The sequence below is a fragment of the Pan paniscus genome, chromosome 16, assembly GCF_029289425.2.
Source record: "Pan paniscus chromosome 16, NHGRI_mPanPan1-v2.0_pri, whole genome shotgun sequence".
Classification (NCBI taxonomy): Eukaryota; Metazoa; Chordata; class Mammalia; order Primates; family Hominidae; genus Pan; species Pan paniscus.
Window position 1 is genome coordinate 23,142,975 of NC_073265.2, and position 21,956 is coordinate 23,164,930.

The window sequence follows — 21,956 nt, forward strand, 5'->3', positions numbered from 1 at the left end:
ATGGCCAAGAGGACGAACCTTGGAAACATTTGGGATTTTCCAACGGGTGTCCTACAACCATTCATCCCTTTCCTTCCCAAGTAATGGTAACATCAATATGACTGGACTTCATTTTTTTTAATAGATATAGATATAGATTTATATTTATATATAAAATAGTTTTTTACAAAAAAATCAACCAAACAAAAAATTAAAATCAACTTAAAAAAAAAACAACCAAACAACAATAACAAAATTCAAACAGGAGCAGAGATGGGGCTGAGGCATAGGGGAGGCCCCTAGCGCCGCCCTGAGGAGGAGGGGGTGAGAGGCTGAGGCACTCAGTCTCCCTTCTGCTTGGGTGCTTGCACAGTCCCATTGGCCAGAGCAGTGGGGTTGCCTGGGGATGAGGCATTTGGTGTCTGGGAGGTGCCTCGAGAGGTGTGTGGGGGGCGCAGGTAGGTGCTGAAGAGTTTCCCATAGAGTGGGTCATGGAGGGAGAAGTTCTGGAACTGACCTGGGCAAATAAGAGATGGGGAAAAGTGAAAAGATCTAAGAACGAGAAGAGAATCTCCCTGCTTTTTTCTCAGAACTAAAACATCTTGTGCCTCTACTCTGTTTAACTTCTCAAATCCAGGTTCAGGTCCTCTCTTCCTTTCTAGCCTGTTCCTCCCAGCCTCACTTCTCATAGGTTCTGATCTCCAGCACTGGCCACTAACCCTTGTTCCCTCCCAGCCCAGTGCTTTCCTGGATGCTGATGGTGCCCCAAGTGCCCGTGTGGGGCTGAGAAGGCAGTGACTCACAGAGGGAGAGGCCTTGGCTGGATCCTGCCTGGCACAGCTCAGCATGCAAAGCTGTGGCAGCAGGGCGGGGTGAACCCAGCAGCAGGTGCAGGATGGTGCTGAAGCCGTCTTTGTACAGCAGGCGGTTGGGCCCCTCTGCTTGCTCTTCAGCAAAGAGCTTGGGAGAGAAAGGGATAAGAGTCAAGTTCTCTCCTCATGCCATGGCCTCACCCTGCCCCACAGACTGGCCTGACAGGCTCCTCCTCTTCCAAAATGGTGGTGCACAAGCCTTCCCTGACCCTCCAGTGCCCTTTCTGCAGAACTGTAGACTTTATAGCTTTTTCCTTCTTCTTCCTTCTTCTTGTGCCCAGCTAGGTCTCAACATAGAGGCCGGGGGTCTGCAGTTTTAGGCACTGTGGCACTAGGTTGGATACCAAATGCCTAATATCTAGAAGCTACTGGAAACAGCATACCAAAATAGGCCTCCTGGAGTGGGGTGAGCATAGCCACTAAGCACCCCCCACCACCGCCACCCCCCATTACCTCAAAGGCCAAACGAGTCAGCTCTTCCAGGCTCCTGCCCCCATCCAGAGCTGCTAGTGCAAGGGCCACATCTCGGAAGTCCACCAAACCCTTGGTATCCTGGTGTGAAAAAGAAACCAGGGCAATGTGGGGACCCTGTGCCTCCCTTCCTGCTCTTTGGATTTTGACTCCTCCCTCTTCTCAGCAAATAATGGGGGTGATCCCTGTGACTGCTCCCCTCAGAACTGTGAGCCCCAAACTCTTTAGGATCCCTGGAATTTCTCTCAGGTCATAGGCTTTCTCAAGCTCTACCAGGTCACCTGGTGACAAAGTCCTCCCATAAAGGGATCTCCTAGGAATGTAAGGGAATCCCTCAGGAATGCTGAAGCTACTATGAAGTCTCTGACATGCCAGCGGAGGGCAGTCCTGGTCCCCAGGCTAGACAAACTGGTTCTCTCTGACTCAGCCTATGTAGAAGAACTGGTCCAACAGATTGAAAGGGGGACACAGGCATAATTTCTTATGAAAAACACAAGGAGGATGCCTGCTGTACCAGCTCCATGGGAGACCATGGCATTTGAATTTTTGTTTCTGCTCTGCTACAGGCCAAGTGGGGGAAGCTCTTTTCAGGGACAGTCCGCCTCAATCTAAGGAATCTAGATACCTGGTCACTCTGTCCCTTCAGAGGATGTTGAGGGTCACATTCTGCATCTCAGATCAAAAAGCTCCTTGGGACCACTGTTGGTTGTTCATAAGCATTAAGAATCTTTTAGGACTTTTGGAAGTTGACCAGGGAACTTGGTTAAATCTTGAGAAATACATGGCTTGCTAAGAATCTTGAGAAAATTCCTCTAGAGAAGCTATAGGATATTTAAAATAATCTGCCCAAGTCCTACAGATATATCTGGGTCTCAAGCTCTCAACCATCTAACTGTCCGGTGTTGTTTCTTCTACATGTCATCTTCCCACGTAACCTTCATGACTCTCCTTCAAAGACCCTCACCCAGCATCCCAAAAGGTCTTATGATTCCCCACCTTTGCCACTCTCTAAAGTGGTTTCAGAAATTTATAGTCCTCACTGATTATTTCTCCCTTGTTCCTCCTTGTGATGATAACATTGCTCTTCAATGCACTGGATGCTTGATTAAAAAATGAATCTTCAGTGGATCTCAGGGTATGGCCATCTAACAACAGCTGTGAGAACATCCACTGAGGACTCCAAACTGTGAGTGACTGATATGGCCACTAGGAACATGTCAGCCTGGAGGGAAGCCTGGGTTCTGCTCTGCTCTTTGTTCCAGCTCCTTTACCTGCTGGAAGTAGCCAAAGGCACCAGCCACCGTCTGAGGATCAGAGAGCTGTAGCTGCCTGGCAAACTCTTCCTGGCTGATCATTCGACTCCGGCCTGGCTCTGCCCCAGCGTCCACATAGCCAGGGGACAGCCTACAATGGAATTGTTGAAGGCAGAGAGCTGTCTCAGTTTCCTTCTGGACACACCATCAGCAGGACTTCAGCCCCAGTACCAAGAGTTCTATCAGTACAGGTTTAGCTGCTGTTTTTCTAAGATGTACTGACTCACAGTCCCTTGAGAGCACTTACTTTTTTCTTTTCTTTTTTTTTTGACGGAGTCTTGCTCTGTCACCCAGGCTGGAGTGCAGTGGCACGACCTTGGCTCACTGCAACCTCCACCTCCCAGGTTCAAGCAATTCTCCTGCCTCAGCCTCCCAAGTAGCTGGGATTACAGGCATGCACCACCAAACCCGGCAAATTTTGTATTTTTAGCAGAGATGGGGTTTTGCCATGTTGGTCAGGCTGGTCTTGAACTCCTGACCTCAGGTGATCCACCCGCCTTGGCCTCCCAAAGTGCTGGGATTACAGGTGTGAGCCACCGCGCCTGGCCCCTTCTTACTTTTTTCACCTGCATTATTACATATCCTTCCATTTATTCCCCACTTCCTTTTATTTACTCCATTATCTTTCTTCCCAGTTTTTTTCATTTTTAAGATTTTCCTTCTTCCTTCTAATTTCTCCCCTTCTTATTCTCTCTCTCTCTCTCTCTCTCTGTGACACTGCTCACACCCTCATTTTCAAGACCACTTACCCAGCCTTCCGAAGCACTTTTCCCAGTTCCCAGAGCTGTGGCTCCAACGCCACCTTCAGCCGGCCCACCACAATCACAGGTAAGCTCCCTACAAACTCACATTCGGTGGCTGGAATGCCCAGAGCCCTACAGGATGAAGAGGGATGGGATGGAGGGTAAGGAAACAGAAGAAACTTCTGAGGGTTGGTTCCTGACCCTGGCCCGCTGACTGGAGTAGATCAGGCCCCTTTAAATCTCCCCGCCTCTGTCTCAGCTGTTCAAGAGCCCTTCCCACTGCCTGCTCCTCGATCTTTGCCTGAAAACCTCGCCCCCTCCACGCCCCTGTGGTTCCTTTGCCCTGTGCAACTCCTCCAGGAAATAGTTTGTGGGGCACTCACTGTGCCATGACCCTCTGAACATTGTTGGCGTAGAGGGTGGGGTCCCTGCTCTCCTCAGGGCTGGGGTGATACACAGGAAGGAACTGAAACACAGACACACACAGTTCTTATCAGAACCTCAAAGTGAGGTAGGACCACTCCCACCCTCTTTTCCCAAGGTTTCAGGAGTCTGAGATGTACTTCTCCCACCGCCCCCACGGGAGCCATACCTCCACATCCACAATGCTGCAGGGCTGAGAGGCTGTGAGCCAGAGGACTTTGAGTCTAAGAGAAGAGAGATTTCGATACTCACCAATCTCTAACTATGGGCTCCTTCCCCGGCTCCCACACCCCACTCCCCTTCCCCAACCCAGGTGGGGAGTGGGAAAAGTTCTGCCCATTGATAATAGGGACAGACTCCTAGCCATACAGTCAGGTGGGTGAATATGCAGTTGGGAGACACAAGGAACGGCCAGAAACGCGGTAGGGAAAGAGAGCAGAGCTGCATGGATATGCCAGAGGAAGAACTGTAGGCAAGAGGAGGTTTGAGTAATGGAAGAAAAAGGCGAGAGGCATGCCTGATGGTGATGGTTCTCAGGAAGGGATAATTGAGGGAGAAAATCACAGAAACATGGGAAGATAAATGCATAGCAGCCATAATCACAGCAGGAACAGTTTAGGTGGGATAGCTAATCTAAGCACAGCCATATTATATGGGGACATCAGGGGGAAAGTGGTGTCTCCTCTAGAGTTCTCTCAGTCCTCAGACGAAGAAGGGCCATTCACCTTGTCGGGAGATTGGAAGATGGGCCAGGAATTCTCTGATGGACCCTGCTCCCCACCCTCACCCCCAGGAATACCAGAACTCACACTCCAGGACCCCTCCATGCCCAGCTGGTGGTGTCCTATGGGAGAAACACAGGTGAGGGCATAAGAGCATTACTTTTTCCCCCTGGAACTGGCCAATCACCTTTGAACAGAGGGCCTGATCCCACCTCTGGTCACACCCCCCAATGCACATCCCATTAAAGCACCAACAGTTTTCACTTATTTCCATTTGGGGTGGATTTGTGCTCCCCCTTTCCACTCTTTCTTGGACTAAGACTCACCAGACTGTTGGGGTAGCGGATGAGGACAGGCTGCACAGGCACCCCTGCGATGAAGGCTCCTAAATCCCATTTCCACCCCCACCCCCACAAGGCAGAGGTTAGTACACAGAAGTAGCTAGAGGGCATGAGGTATGGCAGTCTGGGACAGTTCTCAAATGAGATATGGTTTTGTTCCACTCATTGATAATTTTCTCTCTGACTCCTCGACTTGTCAGCATTAGCTAGGAGGTTCCTGGTCTCCCTTCCTCTCCCATCCTTCCCCCTCTTCTACTTCTTGGGTTATTTCAGAGTCCCTCCCCAAATCTGGAACTTCTTTTTCCTACAGCCCACCACCCACTATCATTTTATTCACCTGGTTTGAATTTAAGCAAAGCCTTCTTGTTGGAACAGGTGCCCTCAGGAAAGAATAGCACCTGGGGTAAAAAAGAGCAGAATGAGGTGAAGAAGGCTGAAGAAGGCTGTGGAGAGAGGAAAGGGAAGCCTCTTCAGGAGCACATGGAAAGTGAGAAGATGGTCTTGAGACCCTTACCCACCTGCGGCCACTTGCCTCCTGAGGTGGCCCGCCTTCGGACCTCCTCCACCACTCTGCGTCGAGAAGCCGGGTCATGCCGGGATACCAGGATGGCTTGGTTGAATCGAAGAAGGGCTGGGGTTGGGAAGGATACAAAGAGGAATCACTTCATTCCTACCCAGGGGCAGTAACATCTGCAGCCTCCACTTCCTCAACAGCATGAGAAGTTTCTGTTATCTCTTTTTTTTTTTTTTCTGTTGTTGTTGTTTGAGACAGAGTTTCGCTTTTGTTGCCCAGGCTGGAGTGCAATGGCTCGATCTCAGCTCACCGCAAACTCCACCTCCTGGGTTCAAGTGATTCTCCTGCCTCAGCCTCCCGAGTAGCTGGGATTACAAGCATGGGCCACCACGCCCGGCTAATTTTTTTTTTTTTTTTTTTTTACGCCCGGCTACTTTTTTTGTATTTTTAGTAGAGACAGGGTTTCTCCATGTTGGTCAGGCTGGTCTCGAACTCCCGACCTCAGGTGATCCGCCCGCCTTGGCCTCCCAACGTGCTGGGATTATAGGCGTGAGCCACCGTGCCTGGCCTGTTATCTCTTTGCCCTGGGACAATCCCTTTATAGTAGTCGTCCTTTTAGAGAACTGACCAGAACTCCCTCCAACACCTTCTCTCTGTCCCAGCCCTCAGAATCTAAGACTGGTTGACTAATGGTGTTAATTTATATTTCACTTGCCAACAGCCCCTCCCCACTTTGAGGCCAGTTCTTCACTCCAGTGTCTCCATTCCTGACTTTTTTTGCCCAGAGTTGTCACCCTGCCCTTCACCCCCTTTGAACTCTCTCACCTCCAATGACAGGAACGGAAAGGTTCTCAGCTCGGGACACAACTTTGGGCAGGTCACAGGGCAGCAGAACAATGGGGTCAAAGAAAGTGGAGTGTGGGGCAGCAACAAGGACAGGGGCTTGAAGGCGAGAGGCTCGCTGGCCACGAACGCGAATCCGGAGGAAGCCCAGCAGGAAAAACAGCAGGCGGCTCAGGCCTAGCACCCCGTTGTGGCACACAGTCCTGCCAGGGCAAGGCTGGGTATCAGCGGAAGCAGTGGTTCTAACCCTCACCCGCCCCCAGGTTCAGACACCGGGAAAGTAGGGCACCCCTCTTTTACCCTTAAATAGGATGTGACCAAGGGGCCAAGGTCTCTGGCCACTTTGGGACCTATCAGGGCACATTACTTAGAGGTGAGGTCTGGGAACCACGTCTGAGCTTGGCTGACTCATCTCATCTACCCAAGCTAGACAGAATAGTTTCAGAATGCTCTCTTTTCTTCTTCTCAAAGAGGGAGCCGAATAGACAGCAGGGAAGAGAAGTAGGGTCTCTGGGGGCTGATCCCTCACTTACTTCCTCCATCCTGTAATTGGCTCCTGAAGCTGCTCCTCACTCAGACCGGCCACTTGAAGCCAGGCAAAGGGCCAGAGGAGAAAGAGGACGATAAAGGCCAGAAGCACTCGGATGGGGGCCAGCAATGCCCCCAGGAGGCAGAACTGCAAAGGGTGGGAGAGAATGCCACTTTAGAGCTTGGATATGCTCCCTCCACAGCATCCCTCTTCCACAAAGCATAGACCCAGGAGCAGACAGCCATCATCCCTTGCATGTGACAGGTGGTGTGGGAACAGGAGAGGGGACTGGGACCCAAGGTGGGATGAAGATACCAATGAGGGCAAGAGGATAAAAGATTAATGGCATCAAGGGCCTTATTTTCCTGTCTTTCAGTTGGTCCCTACCCCATTTATAAAACCGAAAGCCATAAAAAGCATCTAGCACTTAGAGGATTTAATAAGAATGCATGCGAAAGTGCAGGGCGCTGTGCTTGATGTACAGTAGGTTAGAGATAGGTCCTCCTCCCCCACATCTTATTCCATAAATAGCTCCTATGCCCAACAGAAACCAGGTGCACAGATCTTTCCACTTTGGGCCTAGGAGGCAGAGGGTTGTAAACAGCCAGAGGTCCAGTTTTCAGACCCGAGGTCATTTTCTGACACTGCTCAACAGCAATCTTATAGTACCGGGGGATATGGGAGACAAGAGCTCGGCCCCACTCTGCAAGGGAGAGGCTGCCAGGAGCCAGGATGACTCCATAGGCTGCCTTGGGGAAGAAGCAGGTAAGCAAACCTAGCCCCTGGAGCCTGCCTCCGGGGAGGTGATGACAGCAGAAACCTTGGACACTCCCTCCCCACACCACCTCCCAGCTCCCCTAGGCTGGCGCGGCCCTCCACTTCCTGTAGCCAACCTCCCTCTCAGCCTCCCTGCCCCCACCGGGAGGTGCTGCAGTGCGGGGTGGAGGGGGGTTGGAGGGAGTGGGAAGAGGGAGTGTAGGAAGGGCACAGGGTCGCAGGCTCCCGGCCCAGAAACGTCTTCCCTCTAAGTCATGCCTCGGAGGAATACTCGGCACGCCCCCGCCCCCACCCCCACCCCCGGCTTCCCGTAGACTCTAACTCCATCCTAGCCATCAGGCTCTGCAGAATGTAATCCGCATTCCCCAGCGTCCTTCATCTCTCCAACCCCAGGGTCCCCTGCAGCCCTCCATCCCCACCTACTCAGTTTTTCCACATCTTCGAGCTTGTCTATCGCCCAAGCCCGCGGCGTCCTCTCCAGGACTCCTTGCCCAACCGCGGCCGCCCCCACGTGCGCACCCCCGGACTCCCGCTCCGCAAGCCTCTCAGCCATCTCCTTCTCACGGATCCCCAAGCCCACCTTTGCCAGGGCTCAAATGGCCCCATTTTCCTATCCTCACGGGTCCTTCCGACGCCCGCTCCCCACACATTACCTTAACCCTCTGGAGGCGAGAGAGATGTAACTCATGCACGAAGGGGTTGGGGGATGCTGGGGGTCCGGGGGTGGGATCGAGGGGGGCCCAGTCCCCCGGACTTCCCTGGCTCATGGCGGGAGAAGGTGGGAGGGAGGGCACCCCGGCCCCGGCCCCGGCCACCACTCTGCAGAGCAGCTGCTGCTGCAGCAGCGGCGGCGGCGGCGCTCTGGCCCGGGCCCCGCCCGGTGCAGGCGACCGAGGGGCGGGGAGCAGGCGGCGCAGCCCAGCCCGCCCGCGTTGTCAGGGCGCCGGCCGAGGGGCGGGGCTTCCAGCGCCCTGGCGCCCCTGCTACTCCGCGCCCGCCGCGGCGCCCGCAGCCGCTCGGGCCATTGTTCCGCGGCTGCCAGGGCTGGAGCGGGCTGCCCCTGGGCTTCTGCGCCTCCGTCGTTCCTCTCTGAAGACCTGGCCTCCGCCTCGGAGTGGGAGTGGGTCTGGGAGCTGAGCGCAGAGCTCAGAGCGCCCTCGGTCCCCGCCCGGGCGTCGAGGTCGCCCAGCAAGCGCAGATCGGGGTGAGGCTTTTGGGTTGGTAGGCAGGGAGGGACAGGTGGGCCGGATGCAGAGGCCGGCAGCTCGCGGGTGAGGTGGCGCCCCGCTCTTCCTATGGGCTCCTTGGCCCGGTCCGCGCCTCCTCGCAGGCGGACCACCTTTCCTTCCCGGTCCGTGGGGCGCCATCGCGCGGGGACTTGAGGCACTTGCGTCCTCTGGCGGCTGCATGGCGCCCCGCAACTCTCCACCTCCGCGTCCTGCCTGTGCTGGGCAGGGCCGCCTTTACTGGTGTGAGGGTTGCTTGAACCCTTGAGGCGCCAGGAATCCCTAGTACACTGACGCATGTGCTTCCCATGAGCCCGACAAGGTCTGGCAGGGGAGAGGCAGTGGTTCCTGATCTCTGTCACTCTCTGGGTGAACGCAGAGGACACAGTAGTAATTCCCCTCACCCACAAGCTCCAAGCTACCCTAGAAAACAAATTGTTTAGCCTCAGGCCATCGTTTGAGATCAGGGACCAGGGAATTAAGTGGACTCTGAGATCCATTGCCATGACAAAAGGGGTAAGAGTCTCATTGCTTGAGGAAAGAATACGCCATAAGTTCACTTTATGTCTTCTGCCCATTGCATGGCAGTTAGGGGAGCTGAAGGAAGAAAGTGAAAGAAAAAGAGACCTCTCATAACCAAGAGTGTTTGCCGCCACTGGCTTCTCCTTTAAACCAAACTCCAAATTAATCTGCTCCAGGAAATTTTCTGAGCCCAGGCTGAGAGGGTTGAAGGCTCATGCATCCTACTGAGACCAAGGAGCTGCACTGGGATGTTTTTGTATATAACACAGAGGTCCCAACACAAATACATCATTTCCACATTTTATTTTTGTATAGATAGGGTCTCGCTATATTGCCCAGGCTGGTCTCGAACTCCTAGCCTCAAGTGAGCCTCCCACCTCGGCCTTCCAAACTGTTGGGACTACAGGTAGTGAGCCGCCATGTACAACCCAAACCTTTTTTTTTTAAGCAGATGATTTCAGCTTTCTCACCAGAACCGAGAAAGTACAACTGCATGTATTAGTCTCCCTTGCCTTGCCTTTGGGGAGGAGTTGTGTGTATGTGTGTGTGTGTGTGTGTTTGTCTTTTGTTGTTGTTGTTTTGGGACGGAGTCGCGCTCTTGCTCTGTTGCCCAGGCTGGAGTGCAATGGCGTGATCTCAGCTCGCTGCAACCTCCGTCTCCCGGCTCCAAGCAATTCTCCTGCCTCAGCCTCCTGAGTAGCTAGGATTATAGGCGGGCACCACCACACCCGGCTAATTTTTGTATTTTTAGTAGAGACGGGGTTTCATCATATTGGTTAGACTGGTCTCGAACTCCTGACCTCATGATCCACTCGCCTCAGCCTCCCAAAGTGCTGGGATTACAGGCGTGAGCCGCCGCACCTGGCGGTTTTTTTTTTTTTTTCTTTTTGAGATGGAGTTTAACTTTTGTTGCCCAGGCTGGAGTGCAATGGCACAATCTCGGTTCACTGTATCCTCCGCCTCCCGGGTCAAGCGATTCTCCTGCCTCAGCCACCTGAGCAGCTGGGATTACAGGTGCCTGCCACCATGCCTGGCTAATTTTTTTTTTTTTTGTATTTTTAGTAGAGATGGGGTTTCACCATGTTGGCCAGGCTGGTTTCGAACTCATAACCTCAGGTGATCCACTTGCCTCTGCCAAAGTGCTGGGATTACAGGCGTGAGCCACCATGCCCAGCCTAGAAGGAGGTTTAAGGACTAAGATAATGTTCATAAGGTGGGAAACAGGGAAAGATGAGAGTGTAGGGAAGTTTAAATTTTTCCCTTGAATGTTTGATAATTTGAGTCTATAAAACAAACTGATTACATAGATTAAAGGGAAAAGAGGCCTACGCATTTTTTTTTTTTTTTTTTTTGAGACGGAGTCTCGCTCTGTCGCTCAGGCTGGAGTGCAGTGGCACCATCTCAGCTCACTGCAACCTCCACTTCCCGGGTCACGCCATTCTCCTGCCTCAGCCTCCTGAGTAGCTGGGACTGCAGGTGCACGTCGCCATGCCTGGCTAATTTTTTTTTTTTTTTTTTTGTATTTCTAGTAGAGACGGAGTTTCGCCATGTTAGGCAGGCTGGTCTTGAACTCCTGACCTCAGGTGATCCGCCCGCCTCGGCCTCCCAAAGTGCTGGGATTACAGGTGTGAGCCACTGGGTCCGGTCTCCTACAAATTTTATTTGATGCACGCATGTGTGTGGGAGTCATACAAAATATAAAAACTCAAAGAAATGCCCAATGGTTGCTTTTATACCACCTTGAGGTTACAGAAAGAATGAGAGCTTGCATCTGGGCAAAACAGGTTACGGTGGCAAGACAGGTTATGGGAGGGGGAGAAGAAGAGGCCTGGCCAGCAAAGACGGTCTTGGTGAACAAATGAAATCTCACAGAGAGTAGCCTTTAGAAGGAATAGATGGTAAAGGTTTCTGTTAGACCTTTTAAGATGTCAGACTCTCAGTTAATCTTTCCTAAATCTGGACAAGGGAGAGCACCAGAGAAAGCCTTTCTGCATCGATGCAGATTCTCTGCAGATGCAGATCTCCCCCACAAAAGACAGCTTTGCAGGCTTTCTGAACAGTCATCTCAAAATACATCAAATTCGGAATGAAAATTTTTGGTGCTCTTCAAGAGCAATAAATACTATGAAAACCCAACTACAGGGGTAGAGTTTTGATAATCAAATATTTGCCGGTGTCAGTCATCCAGGATGAACTAAAAAGTTCATTTCTATGAATGAGTCATGAAAGCATCCACATTTCCCCTTTTTCTAGCCCCTCACCAAACTATTATGATGGCCTTTCTGCAGGCAATCTGAGAAGGGGCAACCCAGTTGTAAAGAATAACGTTGAGAAATTGATCATCTCTGGTAGCATCTGTCACTCCCTTGAAAATATCCACCAGGCTAGACAGGTTTCTCCTCCACCTGACCCCTGTATCTGTATCAGTCACCATTACCTGGGAGTACTGGAGACAATGACATATCAATGGAATTCTGGATTATTGGATACCATTAATCTTCTGTTGGAAGGGGGAACCAGACAGAAGCCAGAAGTTACTCCTGTCTAGACTCCCTCCCAACCTCCCATGTTTTATAGCCTCAAAGAAGGCAGTCAGCATTCTCAGCATTCTTTTCTTCTTGTTCTTCTCTTCCTCCTTCACCTCCTCCCCTTCTTCCTCTTCCTTTCCCTTCTCCTCCTCCCCTTCCCCCTCCTCCTTTCCCTTCTCCTCCTCCCCTTCCCCCTCCCTCTTCTTCCTTCTTCCTTCTTTCTTCTCCTCCTCCTCTTCATCCCCTCCCTCCTCCTTTCCCCCCTCCTCCCTTTCCTCCTCTTCTCCTCCTCATCCTCCCTCTCCTCCCCTCCTCTCCTTCCTCACTTCCCTTCTCCTCCTCCCCCTCCCTCCTCTTCTTCCTTCTTCCGTCTTTTCTTCTTCTCCTCCTCCTCCTCTCCGTCCCCTCTCCTTTCTCTCCTCCTCCTTTTCCTCCTCTTCTCCTCCTCATCCTCCCTCTCCTCCCCTCCTCCTCTTCCTCTTCTCCCCTTCCCTTCCTCCTCCTTCTCTTCCCCCACTTCCTACCTCTCCTACTCCTCTTCCCCCATCTCCTCCTCCTCCTTCTCCCCCACTCCTCCCCCTCCCACCTCCTTCTCCTCCCCCCATCTCCTTCTCCTCCTCCTTCTTCTTTTAAATAGAGGCAGGGTCTTGCTTTGTTCGTCTTAAACTCCTGGGCTCAAGCAATCATTCTGCCTCAGCCTCCCAAAGTGCTGGGATTACAGGTGTGAGCCACTACTGGTGGCCCGTCCTTTTTAAATTTTTAATTTTATTAATCTTATTTTCATTTCTTTTTAATAGAGATAGGGTCTCACTATGTTGACCAGACTGGTCTGGAACTCCTGGTCTCAAGCAATCCTCCTGCCTCAGCCTCCCAAAGTGCTAGGATTACAGGTGTGAGCCACCACACTAGGACAAGATTTATTTCTGTTATGAACTGAATGTTTGTGTCTCTCTTCCCCCAGTTCATATGTTGAAGCCCTAGACCCCAATGTGATGGCTATTTGAAGGTGGAGTCTTTGGGAGATAATTGGGTCTAGATTAGATCATGAGGGTAGGACCCTTATGATGGGATTAGTGCCCTTAAAAGAAGAGAGAGAGGGAGAGAGGGAGAGAGGGAAAGAGAGAGAGAGAGGGAGAGAGAGAGAGAGAGGGAGAGAGGGGGGGAGGGGGAGAGAGAGAGAGAGAGAGAGAGAACGAAAGAGAAAGATCTTTCTTTCCATGAGTACATATGGAGGAAACGACATGTGAGCACACAGTGAGAAGACAGCTGTCTACATATCAGAAAGTTGGCTCTCACCAGACAACGAATCTGCAGGCATCTTGATCTTGGACTACCCAGCCCCTAGAACTGTGATAAATAAATTTCTGTTGTTTAAGCCACCCAGTTGATGGCATCTTATTACAGCAGCCTGAGAAGATTAAGACAATTTCTTAAAGGTTCTTAGAGACGATTCCATAGCTTTCTTTTATCTCTTATTTAAAGGAGGGCAGGTTTCTGTACATCTTGTGTTTTCCAAGATAGTTCCAATAATTTTATAATTTCATTTTTTTTTCAATTAAGGCAATTCATACATGCATAGTTACACATAATTTTACTTTTATGACTTTAATATTGTATTTTTTTTAATGTGCACTTTTATTGAACTGGTCTCAAGTCAGTGTACAGGTAACCCCTTGCTACTTTCACACCTCCATCCAATCCCAGGGAGACCAAAAGCCTTCATACACCTCAAGTTTAGGGACAAAAAGTGTGGCCACAATGGCTCATTCAAAAGAAAACAAAATAGGCCAGACGCAGTGGCTCATGCCTGTAATCCCAGCACTTTGGGAGGCCAAGGCAGGCTGATCACTTGAGCTCAGGAATTTGAGACCAGCATAGGCAATATGGTGAAAACCCGTCTTTACCAAAAATACAAAAAATTAGCCAAGCAGGGTGGTGCACTTCTGTGGTCTCAGCTACTCGGGAGGCTAAGGTGGGAGGATTACTTGAGCTGGGGAGCTGGAGGTTGCAGTGAGCTGAGATCGCCTCACTGCATTCCAGCCTGGGTGACAGAGTGAGACCCTGTCTCAAAAAAGAATAAAAACAAAAACAAAATACAAAGTTATTAAGGCTAAGATTTAAAACATTTTGCATTACGTAATTTGCATGAAAGCAATGCTATCACCTCCCCTGTGTGGACTTAGGAGAGGACTGGGCCATTTTCCTTAAATAGAAGTGGAGTGGCTTTTGGGAGGGCAAAGGAACTTCCTGTAACAATACATTTCATGATATTTGCAATGACTATTAAAAAAAAAAGAACAGGCCTGGCGTCGTGGCTCATGCCTGTAATCCTAGCATTTTGTAAGGCTGAGGCAGACACATCACCTGAGCCCAGGAGTTTCAGACCAGCCTGGGCAACATAGTGAGACCCCTTTTCTACAAAAGATAGAAAAATTAGCAAGGCACGGTGGTGTGCACTGTAGTCCCAGTTATTTGGGAAGCTGAGGTGGGAGGATCACCTGAGCCCTGGAGGTTGAGGTTGCAGCGAGCTGTGATTGGGCCACTGCACTACAGCCTTGGTGACAGAGTGAGACCCTCAGAGTGAGGCCCTGTCTCAAAATAAATAAATAAAATAAAAATTAAAAATAACTATGTACAATCCAAGTTCTTGGCCACATTGTAGAACTTTGGGGGATGCTCATTCCAACAGACTGTTGTCACTTTCACTGTTCCAGTTTGTAAATCCTGAATCATCAAGCCAAAAAAAAAAAAAAAAACCAAAAAAAAAAAGAAACCCCAAACCAAAACAGAACCCGAAACCAATCAAACAAACAAACACTCCCCAAAAAACAAATAAAGCCTTGCCAATCTCATCTTGTTTTCTATGCAAGTTAGGTTTTTGTTAAGAAAGGGTATAACACAACTAAGTAACAGTCTGCTTAGGAGCATTTGCAGTAGAAGATGGGGGCGAGAGAAGTGGGACTCGTATTCCTGCCTGCTGATCCACATCTGCTGGAAGGTGGACAGCGAGGCCAGGATGGAGCCAATGATACACATGAAGTATTTGCACTCAGCAGGAGCAATAATCTTGATCTTCATCATGCTGGGAGCCAGGGCAGTGATCTCCTTTTGCATCCTGTTGGGCGATGCCAGGGTACATGGTGGTGCCGCTGGACAGCACTGCATTGGCGTACAGGCCTTTATGGATGTCCACGTCACACTTCATGATGGAGTTGAAGGTAGTTTCATGGATGTCACGGGTTCCATGCCCAGGAAGGAAGGCTGGAGGAGAGGCCAGGGCAGTGGAACTACTTGTTGCAGATGGTGATGACCTGGCTCTGGAGCAGCTTGTAGCTCTTCTCCAGGGAGAAGCTGGAGGACATGGTGGCCATCTCCTACTTGAAGTCCAGGGCAATGTAGCGCAGCTTCTTCTTGATGTCACGCATGATTTCCTGCTGGGCCGTGGTGGTGAAGCTGTAGCCACGCTCGGTGAGGATCTTCGTGAAGTAGTCAGTCAGGTCCCAGCCAGCCAGGTCCAGACATAGGATGGCACTGGGGAGGGTGTACCCCTTGTAGTTTGGTAGTGTGGGTGACCCCATCACTGGAGTCCATCACAATGCCAGTGGTACAACCAGAGGCATACAGCAACAGCACAGCATGGATGGCACATATATGGCAGGGGTGTTGAAGGTCTCAAACATGATCTGGGTCATCTTCTCGCAGTTGGCCTTGGGGTTCAGAAGAGCCTCAGTCAGCAGCATGGGATGTTCCTCAGGAGCCATGTGCAGCTTGTTGTAGAAGGTGTGGTTCCAGATCTCCATGTCGTCCTAGTTGGTGATGATGCTGTGCTGGATGTGGTATTTCAGGATCAGGATGCCTTTCTTGCTCTGGGCCTTGTCACCCACATAGGAGTCCTTCTGAGCCATGCCTGCTGTCATGTACTGGTTCCGTGGGCACCCCATGATGGAAGGCAAGATACCCTGGGGGGCATTGTCACTGCAAGTGTGAAGATATCATCATTCATGGGGAGCTGGCACCAAGTTTGGACTGGTGGAGGAGTGTCGAGCGTGAGGGTCTGTGCTTGGGGCAGATACAGTCTTGGTCTAATATTTTAACATAAATTAACCATATCAGAAAGAGTTATTAAACTTAGGACTCAAACCTATGGAGTAATAATTTAATACTATAATTAAATTAAACACAATCACATACAACTAACCCTCAACGATATACAGAGAAAGTTTTGATACTAATTTTCAATTCTTTATCTCTATGAAGCTGATGAAAAATTCTTAGGCAGTGTGCCTGGTGTGGGATTTTGTAAACCAAAAATAATATTCTAGGCTTCCCAATCAACTGAATAGACCCATCCTCTCAGCCAAGGGCATTCCAAAATTAACCTGAAAAACTAGTTCAGACCATGATGAGATGCAGGAGATGGGGCATGACTTATTTACACTCTCCTGTCTTTGGAATGCAGGCATGGGTGACCAGCATTAACATTAAAATAGAGATCTTAAGAATAAAACAGACTTCCTGTAGCAATAAGACACCAAATTCCAGCCTGACTAAAATAAATCAAATATATATATATACATATATGTAAAACACTTTGATTTCTTACATATATATTATTATTATATATATTTTGTTTTTTTTTGAGATGAAGTCTCACTCTGTTGCCAGTTCGGAGTGCAGTGGCGCGATCTCAGCTCACCGCAACCTCTGACTCCATGGTTCAAGCTATTTTCCTGCCTCAGCCGACCAAGTAGCTGGGATTACAAGCACACACCACCACGCCCAGCTAATTTTTGTATTTTTAGTAGAGATGGGGTTTCACCATGTTGGCCAGGATGGCCTTGATCTCCTGACCTCATGATCTGCCCACTTTGGCCTCCCAAAGTACTGGGATTACAGGCATAAGCCACCATGCCCAGCCCCAAAATATATTTCTTTCAGATATATATATATAAAAAATATATATATTATATAATGTGTGTGTGTGTGTGTGTGTGTGTGTGTGTGTGTGTATTTTTTTTTTGATACAGAGTCTGTTACCCAGGCTGGAGTGCAGTGATGTGATCTTGGCTCATTGTCACCTCTGCCTCCTGAGTTCAAGCAATTCTAGTACTTTAGCTTCCCAAGTAGCTGGGATTACAGGCGTGTATCACCATGCCCAACTAATTTTTGTATTTTTAGTAGAGATGAGGTTTTGCCCTGTTTGCGAGGCTGGTCTTGAACTCCTGGCCTCAAGTGATCCAGCCACCTTGGCCTCCCAAAATGCTGGGATTACAGGCAAGAGTTACCATGCCCAGCCTTCTTTGATATATTTTGAAATGGTCCTGCAAAGCTTTCTCTCATTGGGAAAATGTATATTCTATAGAGAATCCTTGATTCTTTCCTGATCCAGGAAGGAATTAACTGAGTCTGACACCTTTTTGGGTCTGATAAATGTCAGGCCTATGAGCCCAAGCTAAGCCATCATATCCCCAGTGACCTGCATGTATACATCCAGATGGCCTGAAGCAACTGAAGATCCACGAAAGAAGTGAAAATAGCCTTAACAGATGACATTCCACCATTGTGACTAGTTTCTGCCCCACCCTAACTGATCAATGTACTTTGTAATCTCCCCCACCCTTAAGAAGGTTCTTTGTAATTCTCCCCATCCTTGAGAATGTACTTTGTGAGATCCACCCCCTGCCCGCAAAACATTGCTCCTAACTCCACTGCCTATCCCAAAACCTATAAGAACTCATGATAATCCACCACCCTTTGCTGACTCCTTTTTCAGACTCAGCCCGCCTGCACCCAGGTGAAATAAATAGCCTTGTTGCTCACACAAAGCCTGTTTGGTGGTCTCTTCACATGAACATGTGAGACATTTGGTGCTGAAGACCCAGGTCAGCAGGACTTCTTCGGGAGACCAGTCCCCTGTCCTCACCCTCACTCCATGAAGAGCTCCACCTACGACCTCGGGTCCTCAGACCAACCAGCCCAAGAAACATCTCACCAATTTTAAATCGGATAAGCAGCCTCTTTTTACTCTCTTATCCAACCTCTCTCACTATCCCTCAACCTCTTTCTCCTTTCAATCTTGGCGCCACACTTCAATCTCTCCCTACTCTTAATTTCAATTCCTTTCATTTTCTGGTAGAGACAGAGGAGACACATTTTATCCGTGGACCCAAAACTCTGGCGGTGGTCACAGACTTGGGAAGGCAGCCTTCCCTTCAGGGATGCCTCTCTGATTATTCACCCATGTTCCATTGGTGTCTGATCTCCGTGGGGATGCCTGCCTTCGTCATTCACCCACATTCCCTTGGTGGCAAGTCAATTGCCGGGATGCCTGCTTTGGCTGCTCACCCACATTGCAGCCCAGGGCTGCTCCCCAACCCCCTTCTCCATGTCTCTACCCTTCTCTTTAAACTTGCCTCCTTCACTATGGGCAAACTTCCACCCTCCATTCCTCCTTCTTCTCCCTTAGCCTGTGTTCTCAAGAACTTAAAACCTCTTCAACTCTCACCTGACCTAAAATCTAAGCATCTTATTTTCTTCTGCAACATCACTTGGCCCCAGTACAAACTCGACAATGGTTCTAAATGGCCAGAAAATGGCACTTTTGATTTCTCCATCCTGCTAGATCTAGATAATTTTTCTCGAAACATGGGCAAATGGTCTGAGGGGCCCGACGTCTGGGCATTCTTTTACACATCGGTCACTCCCTCGTCTCTGCTCCCAATGCAACTCGTCCCAAATCTCTCTTCTTTCTCTCCTGTCTGTTCTTTCAGTCTCCACCCCAAGTTCTGAGTCCTTTGAATGCTTCTTTTCTACAGACTCATCTGACCTCTCCCCTTCTCCCGAGGCTGCTCCTCGCCAGGCCAAGCCAGGTCCCAATTTTTCCTCAGCCTCTATTCCCCCACCCTGTAATCCTTCTATCACCTGCCTTCCTCACACCCGGTCTGGCTTACAGTTTTGTTCCGCAACTAGCCCTCCCGCACCTGCCCAACAATTTCCTCTTAAAGAGGTGGCTGGAGCTAAAGGCATAGTCAAGGTTAATGCTCCTTTTTTCTTTATCTGACCTCTCCCAAATCAGCTAGCATTTGGGCTCTTTTTCATCAAATATAAAAACCCAGCCCAGTTCATGGCCCGTTTGGCAATAACCCTTAGACGCTTTACCGCCCTAGACCCAGAGGGGCCGGAAGCCCATCTTATTCTCTTTGCATTTTATTACCCAATCCCCTCCCGGCATTAAAAAAACCTCCAAAAATTGGATTCCAGCCCTCAAACCCCACAACAGCACTCAATTAACCTTGCCTTCAAGGTGTACAATAATAGAGTAGAGGCAACATATTTCTGAGTCGCAATTACTTGCTTCCACTGTGAGAGAAACCCCAGCCACATGTCCAGCACACAAGAACTTCAAAACGCCTGAACTGCAGTGGCCAGGTGTTCCTCCAGGACCGCCTCCCCCAGGATTTTGCTTCAAGTGCTGGAAATCTGGCCACTGGGCCAAGGAATGCCCACAGCCCAGGATTCCTCCTAAGCTCTGTCCCATCTGTGCAGAACCCCACTGGAAATTGGACTGTCCAACTCACCTGGAAGCCACTCCCAGAGCCCCTGGAACTCTGGCATAAGACTCTCTGACTGACTCCTTCCAAGATCTTCTCAGCTTAGCAGCTGAAGACTGACGCTGCCCAATTGCCTTGGAAGCCCCCTGGACCATCACAGATGTTTTGGGTAACTCTTACAGTGGAGGGTAAGTCCGTCCCCTTCTTAATCAATACGGAGGCTACCAACTCCATATTACCTTCTTTTCAAAGGCCTGTTTCCCTTGCCTCCGTAACAGTTGTGGGTATTGACAGCCAGGCTTCTAAACCTCTTAAAACTCCCCAACTCTGGTGTCAACTTGGACAACGTTCTTTTATGCACTCATTTTAGTTATCCCCACCTGCCCAGCTCCCTTATTAGGTCGAGACATTTTAACTAAATTATCTGCTTCCCTGACTATTCCTAGGCTACAGCCACAACTCATTGCTGCCCTTTTCCCCAGTTCAAAGCCTCCTTCATGTCCTCCCCTTGTTATCTCCCCACCTTAATCCACAAATATGGGATACCTCTACTCCCTCCCTGGCAACCGATCACACTCCCCTTACCATCCCATTAAAACCTAATCACCCTTACCCTGCTCAGCGCCAATATCCCATCCCACAGCACCCTTTAAAAAGATTAAAGCCTGTTATCACTCGCCTGTTACAGCATGGCGTTTTAAAGCTTATAAACTCTCCTTACAGTTCCCCCATTTTACCTGTCCTAAAACCAGACAAGCCTTACAGGTTAGTTCAGGATCTGCACCTTATCAACCAAATTGTTTTGCCTATCCACCCTGTAGTGTCAAACTCATATACTCTCCTATCCTCAATACCTCCTTCCACAACCCATTACTCTGTTCTGGATCTCAAACATGCTTTCTTTACTATTCCTTTGCACCCTTCATCCCAGCCTCTCTTCGCTTTCACTTGGACTGACCCTGACACCCATCAGGCTCAGCAAATTACCTAGGCTGTACTGCCACAAGGCTTCACAGACAGCCCCCATTACTTCAGTCAAGCCCAAATTTCATCCTCATCTGTTACCTATCTCGGCATAATTCTCACAAAAACACACGTGCTCTCCCTGCTGATCATGTCCGACTAATCTCCCAAACCACAACCCCTTCTACAAAACAACTCCTTTCCTTCCTAGGCATGGTTAGGTACTTCCACCTTTGGATACCTAGTTTTACCATCCTGACTAAACCATTATATAAACTCACAAAAGCAAACCTAGCTGACCCCACAGATCCTAAATCTTTTCCCCACTCCTCTTTCCATTCCTTGAAGACAGCTTTAGAGACTGCCCCAACACTAGCTCTCCCTGATTCATCCCAACCATTTTCATTACACACAGCTGAAGTGCAGGGCTGTGCAGTTGGAATTTTTACACAAGCACCAGGACCGCACCCTGTAGCTTTTTTGTCCAAACAACTTGACCTTACTGTTTTAGGCTGGCCATCATGTCTCCGTGCGGTGGCCACCGCCGTCCTAATACTTTTAGAGGCCCTCATACTCACAAACTATGCTCAACTCACTCTCTACAGTTCTCGTAACTTCCAAAATCTATTTTCTTCCTCGCACCTGACACATATACTTTCTGCTCCCCGGCTCCTTCAGCTGTACTCACTGTTTGTTGAGTTTCCCACAGTTACCATTGTTACTGGCCCAGACATCAATCCAGCCTCCAACATTATTCCTGATACCACACCTGACCCCCATGACTGTATTTCTCTGATACACTTGGCATTCACTCCATTTCCCCATATTTCCTTCTTTCCTGTTCCTCACCCTGATCACACTTGATTTATTGTAGCAGTTCCACCAGGCCTAATTGCCACACACCAGCAAAGGCAGGCTATGCTATAGTATCTTCCACATCTATCATTGAGGCTACTGCTCTGTCCCCCTCCACTACCTCTCAGCAAGCCGAACTCATTGACTTAACTCAAGCCCTCACTCTTGCAAAGGGACTACATGTCAATATTTATACTGACCCCACATCCTGCACCACCATGCTGTTTTATGGGCTGAAAGGTTTCCTCACTATGCAAGGGTCCTCCATCATTAATGCCTGTTTAATAAAAACTCTTCTCAAGGCCGCTTTACTTCCAAAGGAAGCTGGAGTCATATACTGCAAGGGCCATCAAAAGGCATCAGATCCCATCGCTCAGAACAACACTTATGTTGATAAGGTAGCTAAAAAAACAGCTAGCATTCCAACTTCTATCCCTCATGGCAGCTTTTCTCCTCATCAGTCACTCCCACCTACTCCCCCACTGAAACTTCCACCTATCAGTCTCTTCCCACACAAGGCAAATGGTTCTTGGACCAAGGAAAATATCTCTTTCCAGCCTCACAGGCCCATTCTATTCTATGGTCATTTCATAACCTCTTTCATGTAGGTTACAAGCCGCTAGCCCACCTCTTAGAACTTCTCATTTCCTTTCCATCGTGGAAATCTATCCTAAAGGAAATCACTTCTCAGTGTTCCATCTGCTATTCTACTACCCCTCAGGGATTATTCATGCCCCCTCCCTTCCCTACACATCAAGCTCCAGGATTTGCACCTGCCCAGGACT

The 21,956-nt window shown here is 49.5% G+C and overlaps 1 protein-coding gene and 1 pseudogene across 1 annotated transcript; both read right to left on the reverse strand.

Moving 5' to 3' along the window:
• Nucleotides 1-98: 98 nt before the first annotated feature.
• LPCAT4 (lysophosphatidylcholine acyltransferase 4) lies at nt 99-8,427 on the reverse strand. Its single transcript, XM_003804940.5, has 14 exons — nt 8,181-8,427; nt 6,755-6,897; nt 6,204-6,424; nt 5,383-5,495; nt 5,202-5,262; nt 4,850-4,908; nt 4,611-4,645; nt 3,971-4,025; nt 3,762-3,844; nt 3,385-3,510; nt 2,594-2,726; nt 1,305-1,403; nt 783-939; nt 99-496 (listed from the first exon to the last, which is right to left on the reverse strand). Exons 1-14 carry the CDS (start codon nt 8,292-8,294, stop codon nt 321-323), a joined length of 1,575 nt encoding a protein of 524 aa, XP_003804988.1. The 5' UTR covers nt 8,295-8,427; the 3' UTR covers nt 99-320.
• Nucleotides 8,428-12,977: 4,550 nt separating this feature from the next.
• Nucleotides 12,978-15,903, reverse strand: LOC100972969 (actin-like; annotated as a pseudogene).
• Nucleotides 15,904-21,956: the final 6,053 nt, after the last annotated feature.

Excerpts from the sequence above, each read along its gene's own strand:
- LPCAT4 (XM_003804940.5), bottom strand. The coding sequence starts at position 8,294 with ATGAGCCAGGGAAGTCCGGGGGACTGGGCCCCCCTCGATCCCACCCCC. Across the intron at positions 1,404-2,593 it reads CCTTTGGCTACTTCCAGCAG|GATACCAAGGGTTTGGTGGA; the intron begins GTAAAGGAGCTG and ends TTTTCACACCAG. Across the intron at positions 497-782 it reads CAGCCAAGGCCTCTCCCTCT|GTCAGTTCCAGAACTTCTCC; the intron begins GTGAGTCACTGC and ends TTATTTGCCCAG.